This window comes from Squalius cephalus (assembly GCF_949319135.1).
Source record: "Squalius cephalus genome assembly, chromosome: 7".
Taxonomy (NCBI): Eukaryota; Metazoa; Chordata; class Actinopteri; order Cypriniformes; family Leuciscidae; genus Squalius; species Squalius cephalus.
This window is the reverse complement of record NC_137128.1, coordinates 34,536,416-34,558,668: the sequence shown is the minus strand read 5'-3', so window position 1 is coordinate 34,558,668 and position 22,253 is coordinate 34,536,416. Positions and strand designations below refer to the sequence as shown.

Sequence of the window (22,253 nt, the reverse complement as noted above, 5' to 3'; positions counted from 1 at the left end):
AAATGTATGCGAGAGTAGGCGGCTGCAGTTAGAGGAGGAGTGAAAAAAGCGCAGGCAAGACGGACAGTTCTCTCTTCTCGTAGTGGATCTGACACCTGCGAGATCAAAGATGGATATCGCGGGATTCACCGGATTCACGCTCGTGCACAGTGTTGCTAATAAACTGGATGGAATTTAACTTCTGTTGCTTTTATATGAAAATAAATAAAATGAACAAGACACCCAAAGTAGCCTACTTATTAAATTCCATTCCAAATACATGTTTATCAGTCTTTTTTCTTTAATACAGAGTCACAGACATGTGTTTTTTTTTTCCTTTTTTTCTTTTTTTTAATAAAAATTACATTGCATATAACCCATAGAGATCGCACTGAGATAGTTTGGGAATATTACCACATAATGTATACACATAAAACATGATATCAGAGTTTTAAAATCAAACATTTTAAAAGAGAACAATACATCAGGGTTGTTTAAACCAATGAACATCAAGCTGTGTCGTCAGCAAGTCGTTTCCCATCATGCTTTTGATCAGCGCAGTCAGTGGAGAGCAACTGCGCTCGACTGCAGAATCCGACAGGTGCGCCTTGCGCTCGCGAGAGATTTTTGACATACGTCAGCATGACATCAGAGCAAGGCGGACTGCACTCGGACACGTTTCTAACCGGCATGCATCTCGCGCTGATCACCGGTGATCGATTCTGCGCAGATTTTGCTCATCTCAAACAAGCCTATTGAAAAATAAAGTAGCACAGTGGAAAGGAGAAAAGGCTTATTTAGGAGAGCTTATTAATTACGAAAACGATGATTTATTTCTGCTAATTATTATTTTGTTTCAGTTAGTTTTTCAGCAACTGTTGTTAGTTTTGTTTAGTTTTAGTTTTTCACCTCTCCAAAAATTTAACAACGCGTCAACTCTACGTGGACGCAAGCGCTGTGATTGGTCTGCTAGGACCGCTCCCTCGGGTTTCACATGCTCCCTCTGCGCGCGTCAACGCGGACAACGACGCAGAAGTATAAATTAAAACCAATGCGTTGCCTACAGCGTAGAGGCTCCGGTGTAGGTCCGACGCAGAAGGATAAATCAGACTAAAGGCCAATTTATACTTCTGCGTCGAACTCACGCCGTAGCTACGTCTAAAGGCCTCATTATACATCTGCGTCGGACCTACGCCGGAGCCTATACGCCGTAGGCAACGTGTTGGTTTTAATTTATACTTCTGTGTCATTGTCCGCGTTGACGCGCACCTAGGGAGCATGTGAAACCCCGAGGGAGGGGTTCTGGCAGACCAATCACCGCGCTTGTGTCCACGTAGAATTGACGCGTTGTTACATTTTTGGAGAGGTGCACGTCAGGGTACGCCGTAGAGTACGCGCGCTACACACAGCCTAAGCCTGTTTTATACTTCTGCGTCGAACTGCCGCCGTAGCTACGTCGTAGGCTGTGTTTAGCGCGCGTACCCTACGGCGTACCCTGACGTGCACCTCTCCAAAAATGTAACAACGCGTCAATTCTACGCGGACGCAAAGCGCTGTGATTGGTCTGCCAGAACCCCTCCCTCGGGGTTTCACATGCTCCCTAGGTGCGCGTCAACGCGGACAACGACGCAGAAGTATAAATTAAAACCAACACGTTGCCTACGGCGTATAGGCTCCGGCGTAGGTCCGACGCAGAAGTATAATGAGGCCTGTACCCTGACGTGCACCTCTCCAAAAATGTAACAACGCGTCAATTCTACGCGGACACAAGCGCGGTGATTGGTCTGCCAGAACCCCTCCCTCGGGGTTTCACATGCTCCCTAGGTGCGCGTCAACGCGGACAACGACACAGAAGTATAAATTAAAACCAACACGTTGCCTACGGCGTATAGGCTCCGGCGTAGGTCCGACGCAGAAGTATAATGAGGCCTTCAGACGTAACTACGGCGGCAGTTCGACGCAGAAGTATAAAACAGGCTGTAGGCTGTGTGTAGCGCGCGTACCCTTCGGTACCCTGACGTGCACCTCTCCAAAAATGTAACAACGCGTCAACTCTACGCGGACGCAAGCGCTGTGATTGGTCTGCTAGGACCGCTCCCTCGGGTTTCACATGCTCCCTAGGTGCGCGTCAACGCGGACAACGACACAGAAGTATACATTCAAACCAACACGTTGCCTACGGCGTATAGGCTCCGGCGTAGGTCCGACGCAGATGTATAATGAGGCCTTAACGGTACGCGTCAGGGAGGATGGATGGGAGGAAGAGGCCAGGAGGTATGGAAGCTTGTTTCCGCCACAGAATAAAACATTTTAAAAGATAATTGCGACTTTTTATCTCACAATCTCACAAAATTCTGACTTTTTTTCTAAGAATTGCCAGATATAAAGTCAGAATTGCGTGAAATAAAGTCACAATTGCGTGTTATAAAGTCAGAATTGCGAGATATAAAGTCAGAATTGTGTGAAATAAAGTCGCAATTGCTTCTTATAAAGTCTAAGTGAATTATTATTTAATCTTTACACTATTTGTTGAACCATATTAATACAAACTACACAATAGTAAGAGCTGAACTGTTGCTTCATTTATCCAATTTGGAAAAAGTACTAATTTGGAATTCCACCATGGAAAAAGTGGGCCGGTCTTGGGCCTGAAACTCCCGGGCTGAAAAGTGGCCCCACTCCGGCCCTGCCACATTGTGTATCGCAACTGTTCAGATCCGATTTGTGTGTCTATGCCACTTTTTCGTTTTCTGATATATTTGCATTGGTTTCTATGGCAACAATGTGTTGGTAGGCATAAGCCAAACAACAACAACAACATACAACAACAACCAAATGGAGGGTTTGCAATACAGATGTTTCTTATTTACAACATGACAATGTGTAGCCGCCACTGGACTACATCTTTTGAGTGAGCGACAGAAACAGGAGGCTGGTATGAGCGACTTTATTCTGTGCTGTCGCCTCCGCCAGTTTCAAAACATGTCTCTGTTATATTGTCATTTTCTGCTTTACAACAACACATCCTTGTTTCTGCAGAGACTTTCAGCATGTTTAACAACGTCTGACGTTTATGTTTATGTGGCGTGAGAAAGTCACATAAACCATGCAAAATCCGATCAGAGCAGACAGACTAAAACTGATTTCCAGAAATGCGATTTGAATAAGATTTCAAACCACATATGAATCGTGTAGCTCGAAATGAGAAATGTGTGCATTTCATGTGATTTTTTTGCCGTTCAAACTTGTTAAATTTCAATCAGATATGCACAAAAATCAGATTTGGACTGATAGTCTGAACATAGCCTAATAAGCACAGGGAACTCAGGGAAACGAAACACATAGAACTACACGTTACAAAAATGTTGAGAAAACTAGATCTTTATTGCAGTGATTAGGTGGTGCCAAGTGACTCATTATAAGAGAGTCATTGAATCATTCATTGATTTGATTAATTCAAAATAGCTCATTCATTTACGAATAAATTCATTAAATGAGTAAAGTCACTAAATGAGTAAGTCTTTATGAGTAAGTCACTGAATCATTTAGTCAGCTGATTTGGTCCAAAAATGCTGATTCATTTAGGAACCTGAAACACCTCACTGGAGACAGAGACCTATGAAATCAATTTTTTTAAATTGAATATTCTATACTTTTTCTGTATATCAACAATTGTTTGATTTTTATTTCTCCTAATCTTTAATTTTAGGAGAAACACATCTGGCAAAGGTGATTCATACATTCAACATAACTGAACAATCCAACCCAAGTCTCCTGAGCTGAGAAAAAGCGACCTCTGAGCAATTAAATGTTCCTCTGGGTGAATGCACTGTACGTGAATGTTCTAGAATGTGATTCATTAGCTCAGGGATGGAGAGTCAACAGATGTTCTGTATCTTTTCACACATGCATGACTTTAAACAAAGAATGAGTAAATGGTTGGTAAGTCTAAATCACTGTATACAATAGTAAATGAGGCAAGAGCGCAGATGCACAGAGATTACACTTGTTTCTTTATCATGGTTTTTATTCAGAGCTTGATTACACATTCACACAATGCTGCGGTGTGTGCTGTTCTCTCAGCACAGAGAGAGACACAGTGCTGCATGTGCTCTCTCACTTTTTTATAATACAATGAAAACATTCTCATTCAAGCATCGAGCACTGTGTAATAGTCTGTGACAGGCACATGCAGATCCCAGAGACTTACAGCACAGCAAACAACATTTCATTTTCCTTCATTATTGTGAGGTGTCTGTGTAACTGATACTGTCTGCTGGTGTACAAAAAAAAAAACAGCAATGGTTTCTATAGAGATTTGACAAGAAAAATATTTGTAGCATTTGCATACTTCGCAAATCCATATGCACATATATAGCAATAATATCCCGTAAATATGAATCCAGTACAACATGTATATAAGAATAACAATATATTCAAGATGTCTTCAAAGTTTAATGATATGTCCAAATATACATGTATATTTCCCTTCATCGTCAATGTGTCGAAGTTACATTTTAGGATTTCATTATGTACGGTTCATTACACCATATGGACTTGACACATATACAACAAAGAGCAGTGTAATGTACTGAAGCATATCAAGTATTACATAACAGACATTAAGTGCAAACACAGTTTTTAACTGATGCTGATTAACCTGAATGAGCTGAAGGCTGTTATATTGTGGTGATTGGTGATTTGACATTCACTCATACAAACTCACAAAGCTATAGTAGCTAATAAAAGAATCCTTCATGCAAAGCAACTTAAAGCACAAAGAAACAAAAATAATAATAATAAAAAAAATTAATGGAACATATATATATATATATATATATATATATATATATATATATATATATATATATATATATATATATGTTACATTAAATTTTTTTATATATTTTTTTTGTCAATGATTTATAATCATTAATTTATCCATTTGTTACATTTTAAAAAATAATTTTAAAAAGTCCAACTTTTTTTGCCTACTGTACACATGATTGCTAAACAGGCATGACAAAGAATATAGCTAACAGTGAATATAGTTTGACCTTTCATTTCAACATCATTGCTCTCCAACCCACTTCCCTCTTTTTGCCTTTTAACTCTTTGCCGTCTTCTTGTATTATTTCGAGCTAAACCCCTTAAACATTAACAAAAACCAGCCTGGCTGAGTAGATGAGATCAGCCAGATAAAGAATGAAGTTGAGAGCGCTGAGCACCGAGATGGCCAGCAGCTTGTCCCACGAGCACAGGCCGCTGCTGGAGCCACAGCTGCTGGGTCTGTGGCTTTGGCCTCCATGCTTATTGTCAAACTTATATATTGGCCAGATGATGGTGGCGGACAGATACAAGCCCACAGCCAGGAGGGCATATGAAGACAGGAAGCGGGCGAAGGAGAAGGGCAGGCAACCTGTGCACTCTCCTACGCACATCACGATGATGGCTGCCGAAAAGATGAAGCAGATGCAGTACACAGCCAGGCACCACTTGGTCGCCGCATTTTGGTCATACGATATCGGCTCGCTGATGAAGACGAATATAATGCAGGCGACGAAGGTCTCGCAGACCTTTAGCAGCCCTGGTGCTGTGGCCATGTAGCCAGCCACCTCTCCCGGACGAGCCTTACTGAGACTCACCTCGCTTAAGTACGCGATGGTGGCGAGGCAAGAGAATACGGTAGATGCAATGCGGCAGTTGATCATCTCACTGCGACCAGCAAAGCCTTTCAGGAAGTAAAGGGGGAATATAATCGAAGCGGAGAGGCAGAGGAGGGAGGCGTAGCAGGCGAACGTGATCGGAAAGTTCTTCCATGAGACAGGGGCGCGGGTCTGGAGGCCAAACATTTCCATTAAGATTATCAGAAGAGTTCCAACGAAACTGAAACTCCAGCAGAACACGCACCAGTCACCCGTGCCGTGGGTTACACCCGCTCCATAAAGAGCTACACTGAATGCTACACAGGCGAAAACCATGGCAGCCACACGGGCCCACAGGAGAGGTGAGGAACGCAACACCACCGGCATGATGGGCTCACAAAAAGACGATTTACAGGCCAATTAATGTCAACTGTGAGTAACAGGAAACAGGATTCTGTCTCTTCTTGGTTGTCTAGGAGAAATGAAGAAAAAGTAATCAGTCAGTCGTAAGAAAAAAACACAATATGAACAAAACATCTAATAGATTTCTCACAGATTAAAGGGAGAGTTCACACAAACATCTGCAACTCATGTTGTTGCAAACCTGCTCTTTCTTCTTTGGAACAGAAAAAATCGAAGATATTTTGACTAATTCTATCCAGTCGGAAGATATCAAACATATTTGATATGTTGAGCTGGTTCTTGAACATTTATGCATTTAGCAAAAATATTCCAAAACAAGCTCAAAATCGAAATATCAAATGTTTATTTTGAGACAATTTTAGAAAGCATATGAAGAGTTCAGATGCAAAAGCCTCTAAGTGCCATCTGAAATTTTCTTCTAGAATGATCATTTTTATAAAGCTTGTATATTTAAGTGAAGTAATTTCACTTAAATGACAATTAATAGGTAATTTGCATTGCCATTTAAGTGAAATTATTGAACTTAAATATACGAGCTTGATAAAAATGATCATTCTAGAAGAACATTTCAGATGGCACTTAGAGGCTTTTGCATCTGAACTCTTCATATTGTTTTTTGTTTGTCATGCGTCTCCAATAGCAACCATGCGCATATTTCTGTGTGGTTTTGTGTATGATGCCAAGTTTGATGCCAAGTGTTTTAAAATCTGTTCAGATTATAAAAATCATGTGTTGTGTTCCTCATTCGAGTTTGCAACAATATGAATTGGAGTAAATGATGACTTGAATTTTTGGATAACTTATTACTTTAATAACAAGGCTGAGTGAGGTTGTTTACTGAGGATAATCAGAAGTTAATCTGTGATTACAATCATTTCATTTTGGTCACATGTTAAAATTCCCCACAATGTTAAACTTGTAAGCCATGTATTCATGCAAATTAAATGGTCACATACTGAATAAATTTGGTGCTACAACAAAACGTCTCTGAGACTCTTTCGGGATTCCAGACTGGGAGTCAGTGAAATTATCTCAGTAATGCATTCAAGCTATTTAGACAAACTCGGCACAAGCGAGACCTTTACTCAACCCTACAGTCCATCTGTCATCAACCTTGTGGGAGGAGCCAGATAGGCTAACAATCGGAGCATTGAGGCCCCTTCCCAGCCCTCCTACACAGTTCTGTAACAGCCAGGAATACCTCCTTCATCTTGTCGGAGAGGTTCAAGTAAACAATAGAGGCATGCGTGTTTACATTTTCAGGGTTAAGTGGACAGAGGAGAACATAGTTAGGAAATAAGGGACAAAAAGTGATAAAGACGTTGTAAAAAAAAGCATAAAGCCATGCAGATTCATTCAGAGCCACATATGGACAGACAGCCGATGGGTTTGAAAAAGCATGCCCTTTCACCTCACAACGACTCATATTTTAAACACAGGCGGGAATAGCTTAGCTGTGAGTCATTTATCCCTTGCTCCCTCCTTTTTTTCCCTCTCTGCCTCTCTTACACTCTTTCTCTGCCTAGTGTCAAATTTTCCAACTTGCTGATCAATTCCAGATGCTCTGCATCCCATCAAACGGCAAAATGAGAGGGATGTACCTGGTGTTTTCCACTCAATTCCCCCAACCTCTCTTTCCTTACTTGCAGTTCTACCACACACACCCACCCTTCAGACGTTTTTTTTATACTCCTTTCGTTCCCTTTCAGAATTGGTTACTACAGAAATAGAATAGTGAAAGGAGAGTTTCTCCTTGCTTTAAACTTTCTCCTTCTCCTCAAAACCCTCTCCTTGCTTTAGTTTTGTCATCCACTCATGGCTATGTAACATGATGAGATGAAATATGCTGCTGAATTCAATGCAATACACAATTACTCATGTTCTCCGTCAGCAGCAGAAATTGCCTACGTCAAGGAAAAAAAAATCTTTAAACAGATCCAAGGAAACACGTATGAGAACACAGGACATGACATGGCTTGGAGAGCTTGACACAGACCTAGACGAGGGCGCGTTGATGTCTGAGACATGCCATTTATAACTCAATTTTCTCTCTTAATCTGGTTACAGTGCTGTTATTTGTCTGTACAAAAAAAAAACAAAAAACAAAAAAAAAAGCTCTCTACAGCCATATTTTCCTACCTGGTGCAGAAAGAAGGAAAAAAAAATAATGTGCCAGCTCTATTGACTGCCAAAATGTTTTTTCAGTGGAAAAATTTACTTTTTTGTATCAGAAACCATTTGGTCTTCTGTAAAAGACCAGAATGGAAGGGAAAGCATTAGACTAAGCTCAAATGGAAAACATAAAATTAAATTAATTTTATGTTGGCTACTATGGAAGCAGTAAATCAAAACAAATTGTATCAAATGAACGGATCAATTTAAAATGGCAAAAAGCGACAGGACATGAAAATGACATTTAGCTAGAAATGAAACTTCTATCATGGCACCATCCTGCCAGACCATAGACTGTAAGTGCCAGACACGACAAGTGGGCGCGCCTCCCCACGTGCCGCACCCATTCATACAGGATACATGAATTTTACTTTAAAAAATTTTAAAAGTCAGAATGTCAAGTAAGCAAATATAGAAAAGTACATTTCTGTCTCCGTCATCACGATTTCCACATGCTAAAGCAACACGTGACGGGTGCTCGAGGAAATAGCCTAATGGATTTTACATTTTATTTAATTTTATCTGACCAATTGATCGCTACGGATGCACACTACGCCACAATCAAAGTCTGAAGGAATAAAATAATGTATAATATAAAGCATTTTTATCGCCATCATCAGAATCCAGAACGCAAGTAAAACACTCTCTAGTTCAGTAGCCAACACATAAGTAAACATAACGGTGCTGGCTGCTCGAAACGTCTGCTTTTAAAAAGATGAAAGTAAACTATCCTCTGCCTCTTTCTTACCCTTGTCCCGTTCTCGTTCTCTCGAAGTGCTCAGTCTGAAACAAGTAGGCACGGTCTTGGATCTGATTTTTCAATCAGTGAGGACACTTTAAAACATGTTTATGAGGGATACCCCTCCACCCACCCCCAGTCCGCCCATTACATGCCAAATTAGGTAATATGTGCTCTCTTTCTCGCTCTCTCTCACTTTCTTCTGCTCTTTCTTCAACCCTCAAATAAACTGCTAATGCTCCTCAAAAAAAATTCTGAGCATGAGCAGACGATTTACTTTCTCATTCATGCAGTAATTCAACTGAATTCAGCCAAAGAAAAATACTGTATTTCCAGAGCATAGTCTTTTCTTGTTTTATTGACTAAACTGAACTAAACTTCACCACCATCTTTCATATTCTATCCCAGCAGCCTGGAGGATAACACAAGAAATGTGACCTGTCTGCTTTCAGTCATCTTGTCAGGCAAAACATGTAGGCTACTAAGAGGTCTTCAACCCTGCTCCGACCTGGAGACGCATTGTCCTTCAATGTTTATTTTCAACCAGCTTCCACACATATGACTTTTAAGCAATCCTGAAGACCATGATTAGCTGGTTCAGGTCAGGTCTGGCCAGGTGTTGCTCTAAGCAGCTGGGATACAATGAATGTTGGCATGCATACCTATCAGGATCTGCTGCCTCCGTGACTAGTATGCATGTGATACCGGACTAACCCACACCACAAAACATTAAAACCTAACATTAAAAGAATGCGTGTATATAGAGTGGATAAGGTGAATAAGAGTTAGGTCATTAAAGCATATTTTACCTCCCATATATTAAACTACACTGCAAACTGACATAAAAAGCCAGTGAATAAACTCTAAATGGCCATATCCGGCCTCTTGGTTGTGTAACTATTGTTATTCTACATCATCAAGCACTATACAAGTATCTTAAGTGGATGCTGGTCAGGAATGTTAGCATTTTGTTTTTGTTTTTGTTTAGGTCCATACAAGCTGGATGTCAGTGTTGCAATGTCACTTAAAGGGATAGTTCACCCAAAAATGAAAAGTCTTCCATTATTTACTCACCCTCAAGTTCTTTTAAACCTGAACCATGATGTTCTTTTTTGTGTTGAACACAAAAAAAAGATATCTTGAAGAAAGTTGGCAACCAAACAGTTGCTGACATCTAAAGAATAGAAGAAGAAACTATGGAGGTCAATGGGGACCAAAAACTGTTCGCTTATCAACATTCTTCAAAATATATTCTTTTGTATTCAACACAAGAAAGAAACGAATATAGCTTTGGAACAACCAAACTCTTGAGGGTGAGTAAATGGTGACAGAATTTTCATTTTTGGGTGAACTATTCCTTTAACTGCAAGTTATTGAACTATAGCCCCTGTATTTTATATTGTCTTTAATGCATGTCATTTGTCATGTTAAAGAAAGATTTGTCAAGACAAATGTAATTTAGTGGGTTTATCCATGCATATTGATGATAAATATCACATTCTCAATTACAAATACTTTAACAACAAATGCCATAAACAAAATAATTGTCCCAATAGGGTTTATAAGGAGGGTGACAATAGTGAAAAGAAGTGGTGTATATCCATTTCTGCATATATTTCTACAAAACGACTGTACTGTACGTTATAAGATTGGGATGGTATGTTGTAACTTTAACTCAAAATACAAACCATCATCCACAACCTTTAAAACCACTAGAAATATGTGCTCTGGTAAAAAGTTCACACTAGAAGTTATCATGCTATAACATCTACCTCTTGGTATTTATTTCTGTTGCTAGGATGCAGAGCTTGTTACTATGGAAACCAGATGTTTGTTTATGCTGTAATGTGGTTAGAGTGATGTGTGATTCGGAGCACATGTCCGCTCGCTGAGAACTGCTGCAAAAAGCGGAAATAGTGATTCCCCTCTCTCTTATAACCACTCCCTTCCTCACAAGATGCTGTTCACTCACAGAAATAGAGACTGAGAAAATCTTTACAGAGAGAGGACAAGTTTATGAGAAAGGAAGAGTGCAGCTGAGTATTACGATAAAAATAAAATGCCCATTTCGCACTCTCTTCCGATTCACAATTAAAAACACTATATAAATGTATCAGCATGGGTTGTGATAAAGCACACAAAGATGAAGACAATCTTTAATAAACTCCAAAGTGAAATCCAAGAAAAGGTCATCAAAGAAAACAGAACCTTAACACAAAATGAGACATGAGAACTGAAAAGACTGCAACTTAAATACATGGGAAATAATGGTAAAATAACAAACACATATGCAGATCAAATTAATCACCATGACAACCGATAAGTGGCGGGAAAACTAGACAAAGAAACTCAGGAAATGAATGAAAACAAACTAAAAGTCCATGAAAATGAAACTAAGACCAAAATAACTGAATGTCTGTGACAATATATTTTATTATATATTATTTTGTGTTTTTTAATTTAGAATTTGTATAATAATTAAACATATAAAGGCCTGGTTTCACAGACAGGGCTTGGATTAAGCCAGGCCTTAGTTCAATTAGAGCATTTAAGTAGCTTTTATAAATGTACCTTTAAAAAAAACATTACTGGTGTGCATCTTGAAACAAAACAATGCACGGACATATTTTAAGATATGTCAGTGCAAGTTGCTTTCAGTTAAAACAGTTCAAACATGCATTTTAGTCTAGGGCTAAGCTTAAAGCCTTGTCTGTGAAACCGGGGGGATAGGGATTAGAGTGTTTAATCAGACTGAAAGATTTGTAATTATCGAACAGAACAACAGACAAAAAATTACACACAACTAGCATATTTGAAATAAAATAATTTATTGACGGGCTTTTTCTGATAAGTTATCAAAAAGTAATGTATTCATTCTTAATTATTTTAATTATTAATTAATTATTGCAAATAAATTCAACTGTAATGCCATTGTTTGTTTACCAAATAAAGTACAAAGTATAGTGTTATAAATATACATAATATATGTGTATATTAATAATATATAATAATATATAAATATAAACGTTTACAGTCTGTGAAAAGGATCCATAGAGAGATAGACCCTACAGACCTTGCTAAAGGGAAGGGATTGGTGTTGTATGCTACCACCTACTGGTGAGCCACCAAACCAACCACCAAACACGCATGGTGAAGTACGGTAACTGACCCACCCATGCCGTTTTAAACACACACACACGCGCGCGCGCGCACACACACACATATATAAAGGCTATATATTTTATTTTATTTTTCTTCTTCTTTTTTTTTTTTCTTTACAGAGATTTTTGAGAAGGGTAGGCCAACTAGATCTTGAATGGGAATGTGTTAAATTTGCAGGTGTACCTCAGGTCAGGTGTGTTCGCCTGCGTCCGCGCGTGACAGCTGCAATAGCAGTTTGAATGCAGGCGAGGGCGGCGTGTCATCATCACACACACATCAACTGCAATTAAATCACACTGCGATGTCAGGAAGTAACAAGCCGCCAGTGTTGTTTCAGATTCTGGAGGCGAGATACCAGTCTTCCTTGTTTGTCGTTGAAGATTTCTCCGTGTCAGTCACGTTTGGTGTTAACAGACTCTTAATTGTTTTACCTGTGCCCTGTATGTCGGTTTATCGTGTCCGGTTACGTAGTAATGCAGATGGACGGCTTTGACTAGTAACTTATAGTTTTGTCTGGAAAGCACGACAGGATTTTTCCATGTTGGAAAGGACTCCGCTGTGGAACTAAACGAGTGTGTTTTGAAACAGGTAAATTTATTGTTGTTATTTTGATATAGGCTACTTTCAAGTTTTTAATTGCCAATCTCTTAAAAGACAACTATAGTCAGATTGTCTTAACTGTAAGTAGATAAAGGTAAAGATAGTTTACTTGTTTGTTGATTATTGGATGCGTTTTTATTGCGCAGTTTAAAATATATTGTAATACATTTGCTATGCCAGGATGGATTTTGTACATTTGTATTTTTCTTTAAAAATCAAAATAATAATAATAATGATATATTATACAAAAAATATAATAACAAAACCTGTGCCTCTCTATGTTCCGAACATTTAGGAAATAATCAACCTAATAGACAGAAAAATAGTAAAGCATAGATACAAATATAAATATAAATATAAACAGCAGTACTTAAATGCTGAAATTGAAAATATTTTGTTTATTATTAAATTAAAACTGTTTAATTTTGTTTGTGTCACAGTTTATGCTTATTTATAAACTGCTAACAGTTCCCACATTAGGCAAGTTTGTACACGCATGCACTGGTGGTCTGACTGCTGTTTCTCGCTCAAACTTACATTCTTTCTTCTCCAGATCCTTATCATGCTGTACTGTGCACTGCAGTATGCTGATGCATGTTTGTGCGTTTAAAGAATGAATGTCACCAACTGCAAGGGTACAAGCTGCCAGGATGAAACGGTCCACACTCTGCAAATTTACCACAGGTTATCCATCAAACCTGGGCAAGGATGCATCCTCAGGGTCCCAAAAGAGGCAACAGTTGCCACTGTCATCAAGATGGCTCTCACCACACTTGGCTTGGACACATCCAAGCCTTACATCCTCGTGGAGGTCCAAGAGTATGGTGGAGAGGAGTGGGTCCTTCAAGCAAGCGATCTGCCTGTTCATAGAGTCCTGCTCTGGCCAAGAAAGGCCCAAGATAAGCACCCTCAAAGTGATGGATACTATTTCGCCCTTCAAGAGGGATGCAAGGATGGATCCATCCAGTATGACGTTATGACGTCTGTACGGCAAGAAAAAGTAGCTCAGGGACTTGTGACTCGGGGTTTCGTTGCACAGCAGCCTCAGGAATATGACGATTTATGTAACCTCCCCGAGCTGACAGAGGAGAGCATCTTGGGAACCCTACGACATCGCTTCCACAATCAGAAGATCTACACATTTGCGAGCAACATTCTTATCGCCGTCAACCCCTTCAAGTTTCTCACCATCTACAATCCCAGATATGTCAAGATGTATGAGAACCATACGCTGGGCAAGCTAGAACCTCACATCTTTGCTATTGCGGATGCAGCCTTTCACACAATGCTGAACAAACAGGTTAACCAATGCATCGTCATCTCTGGAGAGAGTGGTTCTGGTAAAACCCAAAGCACCAACTTCCTTATTCACTGCCTGACTGCCCTCAGTCAGAAGGGCTATACTAGTGGAGTGGAACGAACTATCCTGGGGGCAGGCCCTGTGCTTGAGGTGAGTTCTGTAGGTTTGAGGTTTATCACTGTTCATTTCTTACTTTGAAGTTAGCAATAGGAAACCAAGAAAGGATGTAAGATGGTAAGTTATTTTGAGACTCTGATGTAATTGCTGTTTTACGAGGATTATGTCCTTTGGATGAATGGTAGCCTTGTTCAGGGTTCAGCAATAAATGGTGTTTCTTCAACTATGGGCTATTTTGCACTTCAAGAGACATTTTCACCACATTTCAAATGATGCACTGGGTTTTGCACAACTTTTTAAGCAATGTTGCCATAAACAGGCAAACAGGTGAGACACAGGGCCTACGACCGATCTAAAGTATCCAGATAGAAATTTGTTGGCTATTCTCAATGGGAAGTGCCCAAGCATCATTGCTCAAAAAAGTTCCCCCGTGTATCATCACCTTAAGTCTAGGCTGAGACCAATAGAAGGTTGAGTCAAAATCTAGACAGAGTCTGAGTCCATGACAAGACCATGACCATGGAAATATCGTCTTGAACTCAGACTTGAGACGCTCCCCTTTGTCTCGCTAATGCTCATTTCACAGCTAGCATTTTTTGTATCCTTTATACGCAATATTGAATAACATTTTCAGTGTCCAGGTCAGTTTTATTTTCAGTATTATTTATATACTTTTATAGTATTATTATTTATGATAATATTATTATATTATATTATTATATATAATCCACTATTTGTCATTTTATCCTTTTTTTTTTCTTCATATTTTATTTAAAAAATATTTCTATATAGCTTTAATTTATTTTTATTTCAGCTTTAGTTATTAGTAATCAAACTTATTTATTTCAGGTATTTGCCAAGGCAACATTTCTAATTTCTAATACAATTTTTAATAAAAATCTACCCCAGGACAAAAAAGTGCCTGAAGTTGAAGAAACACCTGAACAAATGGGATAAGATCAACTACTTTAGTTTTTTTCTTGTACACTCTGTATCTTGTCAGAAACTGTGGTCTCATGATTTATTATTGGGTTGCTCGACTCATCTCTATATCTTGATGTACTGATAAAGAGTGTCTTTCGGGCGGAAATTATGACCTCTGTGCAGGAAATGGCTTGTCCTCTCGTATTTTGCACGATTTTAGATGTTCATCATGTTGATGACTGAAAGTTTGACACTCTCCTTAAATCAAATGCCACAAATTGTGAAAGAATGGTTTCCCCTTTCCTCCCTTAAGCACGGTCAAATAAGGATCTAGAAACCATTCGGCCACGCCACACGCAAGGGGACTTTCACATCACTTCCTCTGCATCTCCCAGGAAAAAGGGGACTCCGAACAGACCTCTGTCTCCTTGAGCACTTTAAATAGACACTGTAGATCATGAAAAACACTGAGTCGCAGTTTAAAGGTTTCAACACACTGATATTTTTAGGTGTTACCATTGTTAATACATAAACAATGAAGTAAATTCACAACACTCTCAGGAGTTTAAGTTTTTCCACTGTTTATACAATGTGTTCATTACAAGTTTGGTATATTTCCGAACAGTCCACTTCCTACATTTCCTGTTCAGAATTTAGTATGAAGTGTGCTGGTGCTAATGTGATAGTGAAGTTCTACTGAGTAAATAGCTCATAATTCATGGGTTTTCTTTACTGTGGCCTGAAGTCCCGCCCCCTTAAACTGAGCTGTCAGTCACCGTTTGTCATGCACTGACCAACTGGGATTCTCAATCTGATCTGAAACCGGTCAAACAAGTTCTCTGTTTTTTCTTAAAAACTTTCTTTTATCAACAAGTCCACGCCCCTCTCAGTTCTGCAGTTTTGCTTACAAAGAAAGTAAATGGCTAAGAGGAACAAGCAACTTGTGTTATGCCTTGGAGGTTTAAAATAGAATTTCTTATGAAGAGATGTTTTTGTGTTATAGCTAAAGGAAGCAGAACAAGCAAGCAGATTGAGACTGTTAAATACGTATGGTAATATGTTGTGACCATTAATATTTGATGAGAATTATTATTTAAACAAATAGATTAGATGATAATTGGATCTCATAAATTATAAATAAAAGATCCACTTGAAATGAGTCATTGAAGTCCTGTTGTTCCCAGATTAGGTACTTTGATACACAACCGTTCAAAAGATCGATACTTTTATTCAGCAAGGATGCATTAAACTGATCAAAAGTTACAGTTAAGACATTTACAGTGTTACAAAAATGTCCATTTTTAAATAAATGCTGTTCTTTTGAATTCTCTATTCACACTATCTACAAAAAATTTAAGAAATACCATGATATTGTTCCTGGTTGAGCATAATGCTAGCAAAGCAAGTTACATTTTCAGGGAATGCACATACTGTTATTAAAGGTATAGTTCACCCAAAAATGAAAATTCGGTCATGGTTTACTCACCCCAAGTTGTTCCAAACCTGTGTGAGTTTGTCTCAGAATATCTTCTTTTGTGTTCAACACAAGAAAGCAACTCATACAGGTTTGGAACAACTTGAGGGTGAGTAAACCATGACCGAATTTTCATTTTTGGGTGAACTATCCCTTTAAGTCCATTTATTGTATATAAAAGGTCCTCCAGCTGAATAAATTTACATCTATTGTAAAGGTAAAAATAAAATAAAAACTGTGGTAGTGCTATGATACTTTTAAATATGAGTTGCTTGCTTCATGATGGGTTCTATGGTCTCTGCTTTTGGTTTTGTTGAGTCAAAAACACCTAACCTGTGCCTGTATTCCACTTCACTAATTCATAGAGACCTTTGTGTATTGCCTTCACGTGGTGTATCCCTCTAACAATATGCACATTGTTTGGCTGGCAGTGCTATTTACACATGTACTACTGTTTAACTATTATGCATCAACGCTAGAGACTCCACCTCCTTGGTAATTGTGTTTTATGTTTTGATTCAGACAGCTTAGCACTTAGTACAGATAATGGAATTGTATAGCTCAACTCCATTGTAGAGAGTTCATCATTAAAAATCCATTACCAGCGCATTTGTTCCATTTAGGCATTCATACTTATTCTAAAACTCTAAATGCTATGAAATTGACTTGGTAGTCCTGTTTTATCAGCCCGTTTGTAAGAAAATAAGAAGAGATATGTCTGAAATAGAGCCAGATATAGGCAATGTGGGTGGCATATATGTGGTTCGAGTTTTTTTCAGACTCGAGTAAAGTATTAACCATGTAGAACACTCTAGCAACTCTTTAACAACATTCTAAAAAACACTTACCAACTACATAGCAATGTGCTAGAAACCATGTGCAACTCTTTTGTAGGGACAAACTCCTATTACTTTTACTTAAAATGTTGGAAACGTACTGAACAGATGTTTGAGAAACAAAAATGGGTCACAAAAAACTGGGTCATCATATCTTGAGAGTAAAATTTGTTGCATTTGCACTGAATTTTTACTCTCACTTTCACTGAACTTTGACTGAGAGTCCATTTTTTTCAGTTTTCAGTTTCGTTTGATAGTTGTAAGAGGTGCCAATGCTCTGTTATGACATCTGAGGAGTGCGGTTGTGACCTATGTCCGTTTACTTCTCCAGTGTGAAAGGAATAAGAGAGAGCTCTGGGGGAAGAGAACACATAACAGCTGTTAAATATGTACAGCAGTGAATCTAGGCCTTGTTGTTGAGCTCTTAAAGAGATAGTTCATCAGTTGTCATCAATTACTCACTCTCATGTAATTCCAAACCCAGACTTTCGTTCATCTTCGAAACATAAAGGCATTTTTTATTGAAATCTGAGAGAGTTATGTCCCTCCATTGAAAGTCTATTCAACCCAAAAATCTGACAAACGTTCATAACGAGATAAATAAATCCATATGAATCGAGCTGTTTAATCCGAGTCTTTCAAAGAGACATGATCACTTTATAAACATTTTGAATCATCAGAGTTTTAGTTGAATGGACTTTCAATTGAAAAACAGAAATCTCTCAGATTTCATTAAAAATATCTTCATTTGTTTTTCAAATATTAATGAAAGTTTTATGGGTTGTGAACAACATGAGGGTGAGTAAATGATTACAGAGTTTTCATTTCTGGGTGACCAAACTTTTCTGTTTCATGTGTAGAAGCCCTGGGTGTTGGCTTTGTCAGAATACCAGAACGAGTCGGCGTACGTCAGCATGTCAAAACAGGCTCTGTCAGGCCATCGTATAAAAACGTATCATTTGAAGTAACATCTTTTTCTATTCTCTCTATTCTGGTGTTTTATGACCTTCTTTCCTCAGTATTTGTCTTCCTACACAATTTGAACATGGAAGTGGGACAAGGAAACCATTTGTATAAAAACATGTTTACTACAGGATAAAGTCCCGAATGATGGTAATGTCACAGATCGTGTTGAAAGTATGCACATATTGAGAATCAATAGAGAGCAGTGTGAAAACCTGTTGGTACATGTTCACATGTCAAAGTCCTTCTACAGAATGTTTAGTTTTAAAAGCTGCAGTGTGTAATGTATTCCACCTTTAGCTGCACAAATAACATTATTGAATATGATTTCTCAAAAACTGCAACTTTCTGCAACAGTTCTGGAAAAAAGAGAGAAACCAAGATGTTCACTGAATAATGATTTTTTGTCTGTTATTCACACACAGCTATCATATAACTTCATAAGACTTATAAGGAATTTTTATAAGTAATCTTGAGTGCTTTTATGTTTTTTTTGTTTTTGTTTTTCTTTTGGGGGTCAATTTTCAGAGGTTGGCAGCCCCTGGCCACAACATGTTTTCATTGTATCGAAAAGAGTGGTTAAGAGAGTCTTCAAACCATTTTATTTTGAGTTCCACTCATACATGTTTGTGGTTCCTGTGGGTGATATAAAAAGGAGTTCTGTGCTACCTACTAAATTTTTTTTCAGATTATCTATGACAACGTACTTTGCAGTTGAGCAACTAATAATAATGATAATCTATTGTCAGTAATGGGTCAAGAGTTGTCTGTCAGCATTCATGAAGACCAGACATCAGTGGGGTTTTTTTGGTCTGAAATATTTGTCTGTTTCCTCTAAAACAATTTGCCTATCTGATGCCTTTATCTTTGGTCTCCTCAGGCCTTTGGCAATGCTAAAACGGCATACAACAACAACTCGAGCCGCTTTGGAAAGTTCATTCAAGTGAATTATCTGGAAAGTGGCATTGTGAGAGGGTGAGTCATCTGTGTACTTCTGCCTATCATCTTCACACACCAGAACACCCACAGCTGAACATGATGACAAATGCATTTTATCTAATGAGGAAATGTTTATTTATTAATGTAAAATAAATGTTGAGCTGTGATGCTCATTCTGTTAAGTCAGGTTAAGATCCACCATATTACATTTTATGATATCATTCCCCCTTTTCTCTACTCTCTTCAAAAAATTGACAAAGACAAAAAATGACATGCCAGAATTGATCGGAAATTTCTAATACGGTTTGCTCTATGTTTCAGGGCTGTGGTTGAGAAGTATTTACTAGAGAAATGCCGTCTAGTATCCAGAGGAAAAACTGAAAGGTAAAAAAATAAGGAAAATCGTTATCTATATCCATTTTACATTTGAATTAAAAATGTTGGAGATGTGAAAAAATCTATTGCAACAACATGAATTCCATGCCTGTTTGTTATCTAACCTGCAGGAATTACCATGTTTTTTACTATCTTTTGATTGGAGCCTCAGAAGAGGAGAGAGATGAGTTCAAGCTCCTGCGGCCTGAAGACTACCACTACCTCGAACAAGTAACTCAGAACAGCCGTCACAAAGAATCAGTGTTTCTTAAAGGGGTCCTATTATGCCCTTTTACGAAGACTTGATTTTGTTTTTGGGGTGTACTAGAATATGTTTTCATGCTTGATTGTTCAAAAAATGAAGCCCCTCCTTCCGAAATACAAAATGTGCTGTGATTGGTTAGCTGGCCCAGTGTGTTGTGATTGGTGTGCACTTCGACAACTGCGAGTTCTGCTCTAGTTTAAATATTAAGGATATGGTGTGAATTTCAAACCAATTCGAGCCCGATTTAGTTGTTTACGACGATGTTAACCAACAAGAGGATTGTGCAGAACGGATTTCGTTCACGTTAACAGGACGTTTCAGAGCGTTATGTTTTTTGTAATTTTCTTATACATTATAGATACACCATTTAATCGTGATATTTGTCGGAAAACTAAGATAATACAAAGTGTAATCGGTAAAAAAAAACATGGTTAATCTTCCTGATGGGGCGGTAAACCGTCTTACAAATGCAAGAGCGTACAAAAGCTACAGAAAACAAGCTGTTCTCCATAAAATGTGCAGCGGATAGATAAATGTTGGGGTTACAATGTTTAGGAGCACTGTTAAAAATACATTTTAGCCACTGTTAGTTTGTCCGTCTTAAGATGGCCAAACAATGGGGTTTTGGAACTGGGGTGGTAAAATAAGCAGCTCTTCGACATAGCAGCAACACTGTTTATCTTCTCTAGCGCTGCTCAACCAGTCCTCAGCCCCCTTTTTTGTGTGTATTCCGTGGGCGCGGATTATTTAAATGAGTAACATTGTGACTTCATAAGATCCGGAAAAATCACATTGTAGTCCAAACGAGCCGTTCATTGTAGTTCTTGAAAAGTGGATTCTGTTAAATAAAATATCTCCTTTTAGAGTGGACTTTGAGCTTTGTAACCTTGCAGATATTTTATGCTCTAACAGCAACATTACACAATAGCTTAAGTTGAAAAAGTGGAAAAGCATAATAGCACCCCTTTAATGAAGCTGTTTCAGTTTTAATTTGCATTCATGATGCTCTCAATTGTCTTCGGAGCAACAGTGACATTAAATGGAGAGGAAATGGAGACTTCTTCTTGAGCTTGTCAGATTTTTGTCCTGAGAAAAGGACCATTTCTTTTCCTGAGAATGATCATTCTTCCAAGACTAAATTTTCTGGGCTTTCCTGTCCATGTTAATTGTATAGCTGTTTATGCATAAACTGTATGTCAACAACTGTCTTATGTTTTTTTTTTTCTTCATTATTTGTTCACTCTTCTATGTTTACACCTCACAGGAAATACCGATTTTGGAGGATCAAGCAGAAATGAAACATGAATTCAGGAGACTTCATCAGGCCATGGAGATGGTCGGTTTTCTGCCTCCGACCAAAAAACAGTAAGTGAAAAATGTTTTCAAGTACATAATAATGTTTATTAACACACATTTTATTTTTGGATCATGTGTAATCTATAATGTTTATTTAGCCCTGCTAAAACCATTACATTTACAATGAGCTGTACTCCAATAATTAGCCATAAAAAGTAGATATCTATAAATACAGAATACTTCCATGTGAATAAGGTTTATGGTGTTTAATTAGGTTTGTCCTGGAGGGATTAAGTCACACTGCTGAAAAATTACCATCTGTATGCATGACTAGCAAATGAAGAATTCTGCTCTGGAACAAGTCTGTGCTTGTCATGGAGGGGGAAAATACATCAAGACTTTCTGACTGAAATGCACTGTGCTCTTTTGGCCATGACGTAGAGTGCAATCATGTCAGACCTGACATATTTAGATCATAATGACATGTCTTCCAAGGAACAGCAGTTTCAGTGTTAAATGTTCTGGCAACTAATAATTATTTGCAATGTTAGAAATGTAATTATTTGAACAAAATACTAACTTATTAAATTATATTTAAGATGCATTCCCATGTGCCATTTGATTCACAATGTAAAATTACCTACAATTACCAAAACGTACCATGGTTATATCATGTAGCTTAGAAATGTATTATTTGAGGCACCTTCCAAAGAAAATAAATATATTTTGGATTTAATGTGGTTCAATGTTTGATGCTCTTTTTCAGGATATTCTCTGTGCTCTCTGCCATTCTGTACCTGGGAAATGTGACGTATGAGCGAAAAGATGTTGGCGAGTGTCTTAAAGTTGGGCCAGATCATGTCCTTTCAGCTGTCTCTGACCTTCTCAAGGTGCCACTGGCTACTTTAATGTTCAGTTTAAACTCTTCAAAGGAGGCTGAAATTCTGTTCCTCCTACTGGTTATTGTGGTAAACCACACAGAAATAGAAATACTTTAAATAGTTTAATGCTCCCAATTCTTTAGAAATGCTGTGCAGTGACATC

At 38.2% G+C, this 22,253-nt stretch overlaps 2 protein-coding genes across 9 annotated transcripts in view; one reads left to right on the top strand and one right to left on the bottom strand.

The window, feature by feature from the left end:
- Positions 1–4,882: 4,882 nt before the first annotated feature.
- myadmb (myeloid associated differentiation marker b) lies at positions 4,883–9,102 on the bottom strand. Of its 2 annotated transcripts, XM_079877568.1 has the most exons (3): positions 8,968–9,061; positions 8,044–8,127; positions 4,883–6,096 (listed from the first exon to the last, which is right to left on the bottom strand). In XM_079877568.1, the coding sequence occupies exon 3, from the start codon at positions 6,009–6,011 to the stop codon at positions 5,130–5,132; it is 882 nt and encodes a 293-aa protein (XP_079733694.1). In that variant the 5' UTR covers positions 6,012–6,096; positions 8,044–8,127; positions 8,968–9,061; the 3' UTR covers positions 4,883–5,129. The 2 variants fall into 2 exon arrangements, with proteins under 2 accessions (XP_079733694.1, XP_079733693.1); XM_079877567.1 differs by lacking the exon at positions 8,044–8,127 and having other exon boundaries at positions 8,968–9,102.
- Positions 9,103–12,415: 3,313 nt separating this feature from the next.
- LOC307161432 (myosin IXb) overlaps positions 12,416–22,253 on the top strand; it is a 29,171-nt gene continuing 19,333 nt past the window's right edge. For all 7 annotated transcript variants that reach the window (XM_079876135.1, XM_079876138.1, XM_079876133.1 and 4 more), the window contains exons 1-7: positions 12,416–12,708; positions 13,274–14,170; positions 19,215–19,309; positions 19,595–19,657; positions 19,780–19,879; positions 21,178–21,278; positions 21,976–22,099. In XM_079876135.1, the coding sequence (XP_079732261.1) occupies positions 13,334–14,170; positions 19,215–19,309; positions 19,595–19,657; positions 19,780–19,879; positions 21,178–21,278; positions 21,976–22,099 (1,320 nt within the window). In that variant the 5' untranslated portion in view covers positions 12,416–12,708; positions 13,274–13,333. The remainder of the gene's footprint in view (positions 12,709–13,273; positions 14,171–19,214; positions 19,310–19,594; positions 19,658–19,779; positions 19,880–21,177; positions 21,279–21,975; positions 22,100–22,253) is intronic.

Excerpts from the sequence above, each read along its gene's own strand:
- myadmb (XM_079877567.1), bottom strand. The coding sequence starts at position 6,011 with ATGCCGGTGGTGTTGCGTTCCTCACCTCTCCTGTGGGCCCGTGTGGCT.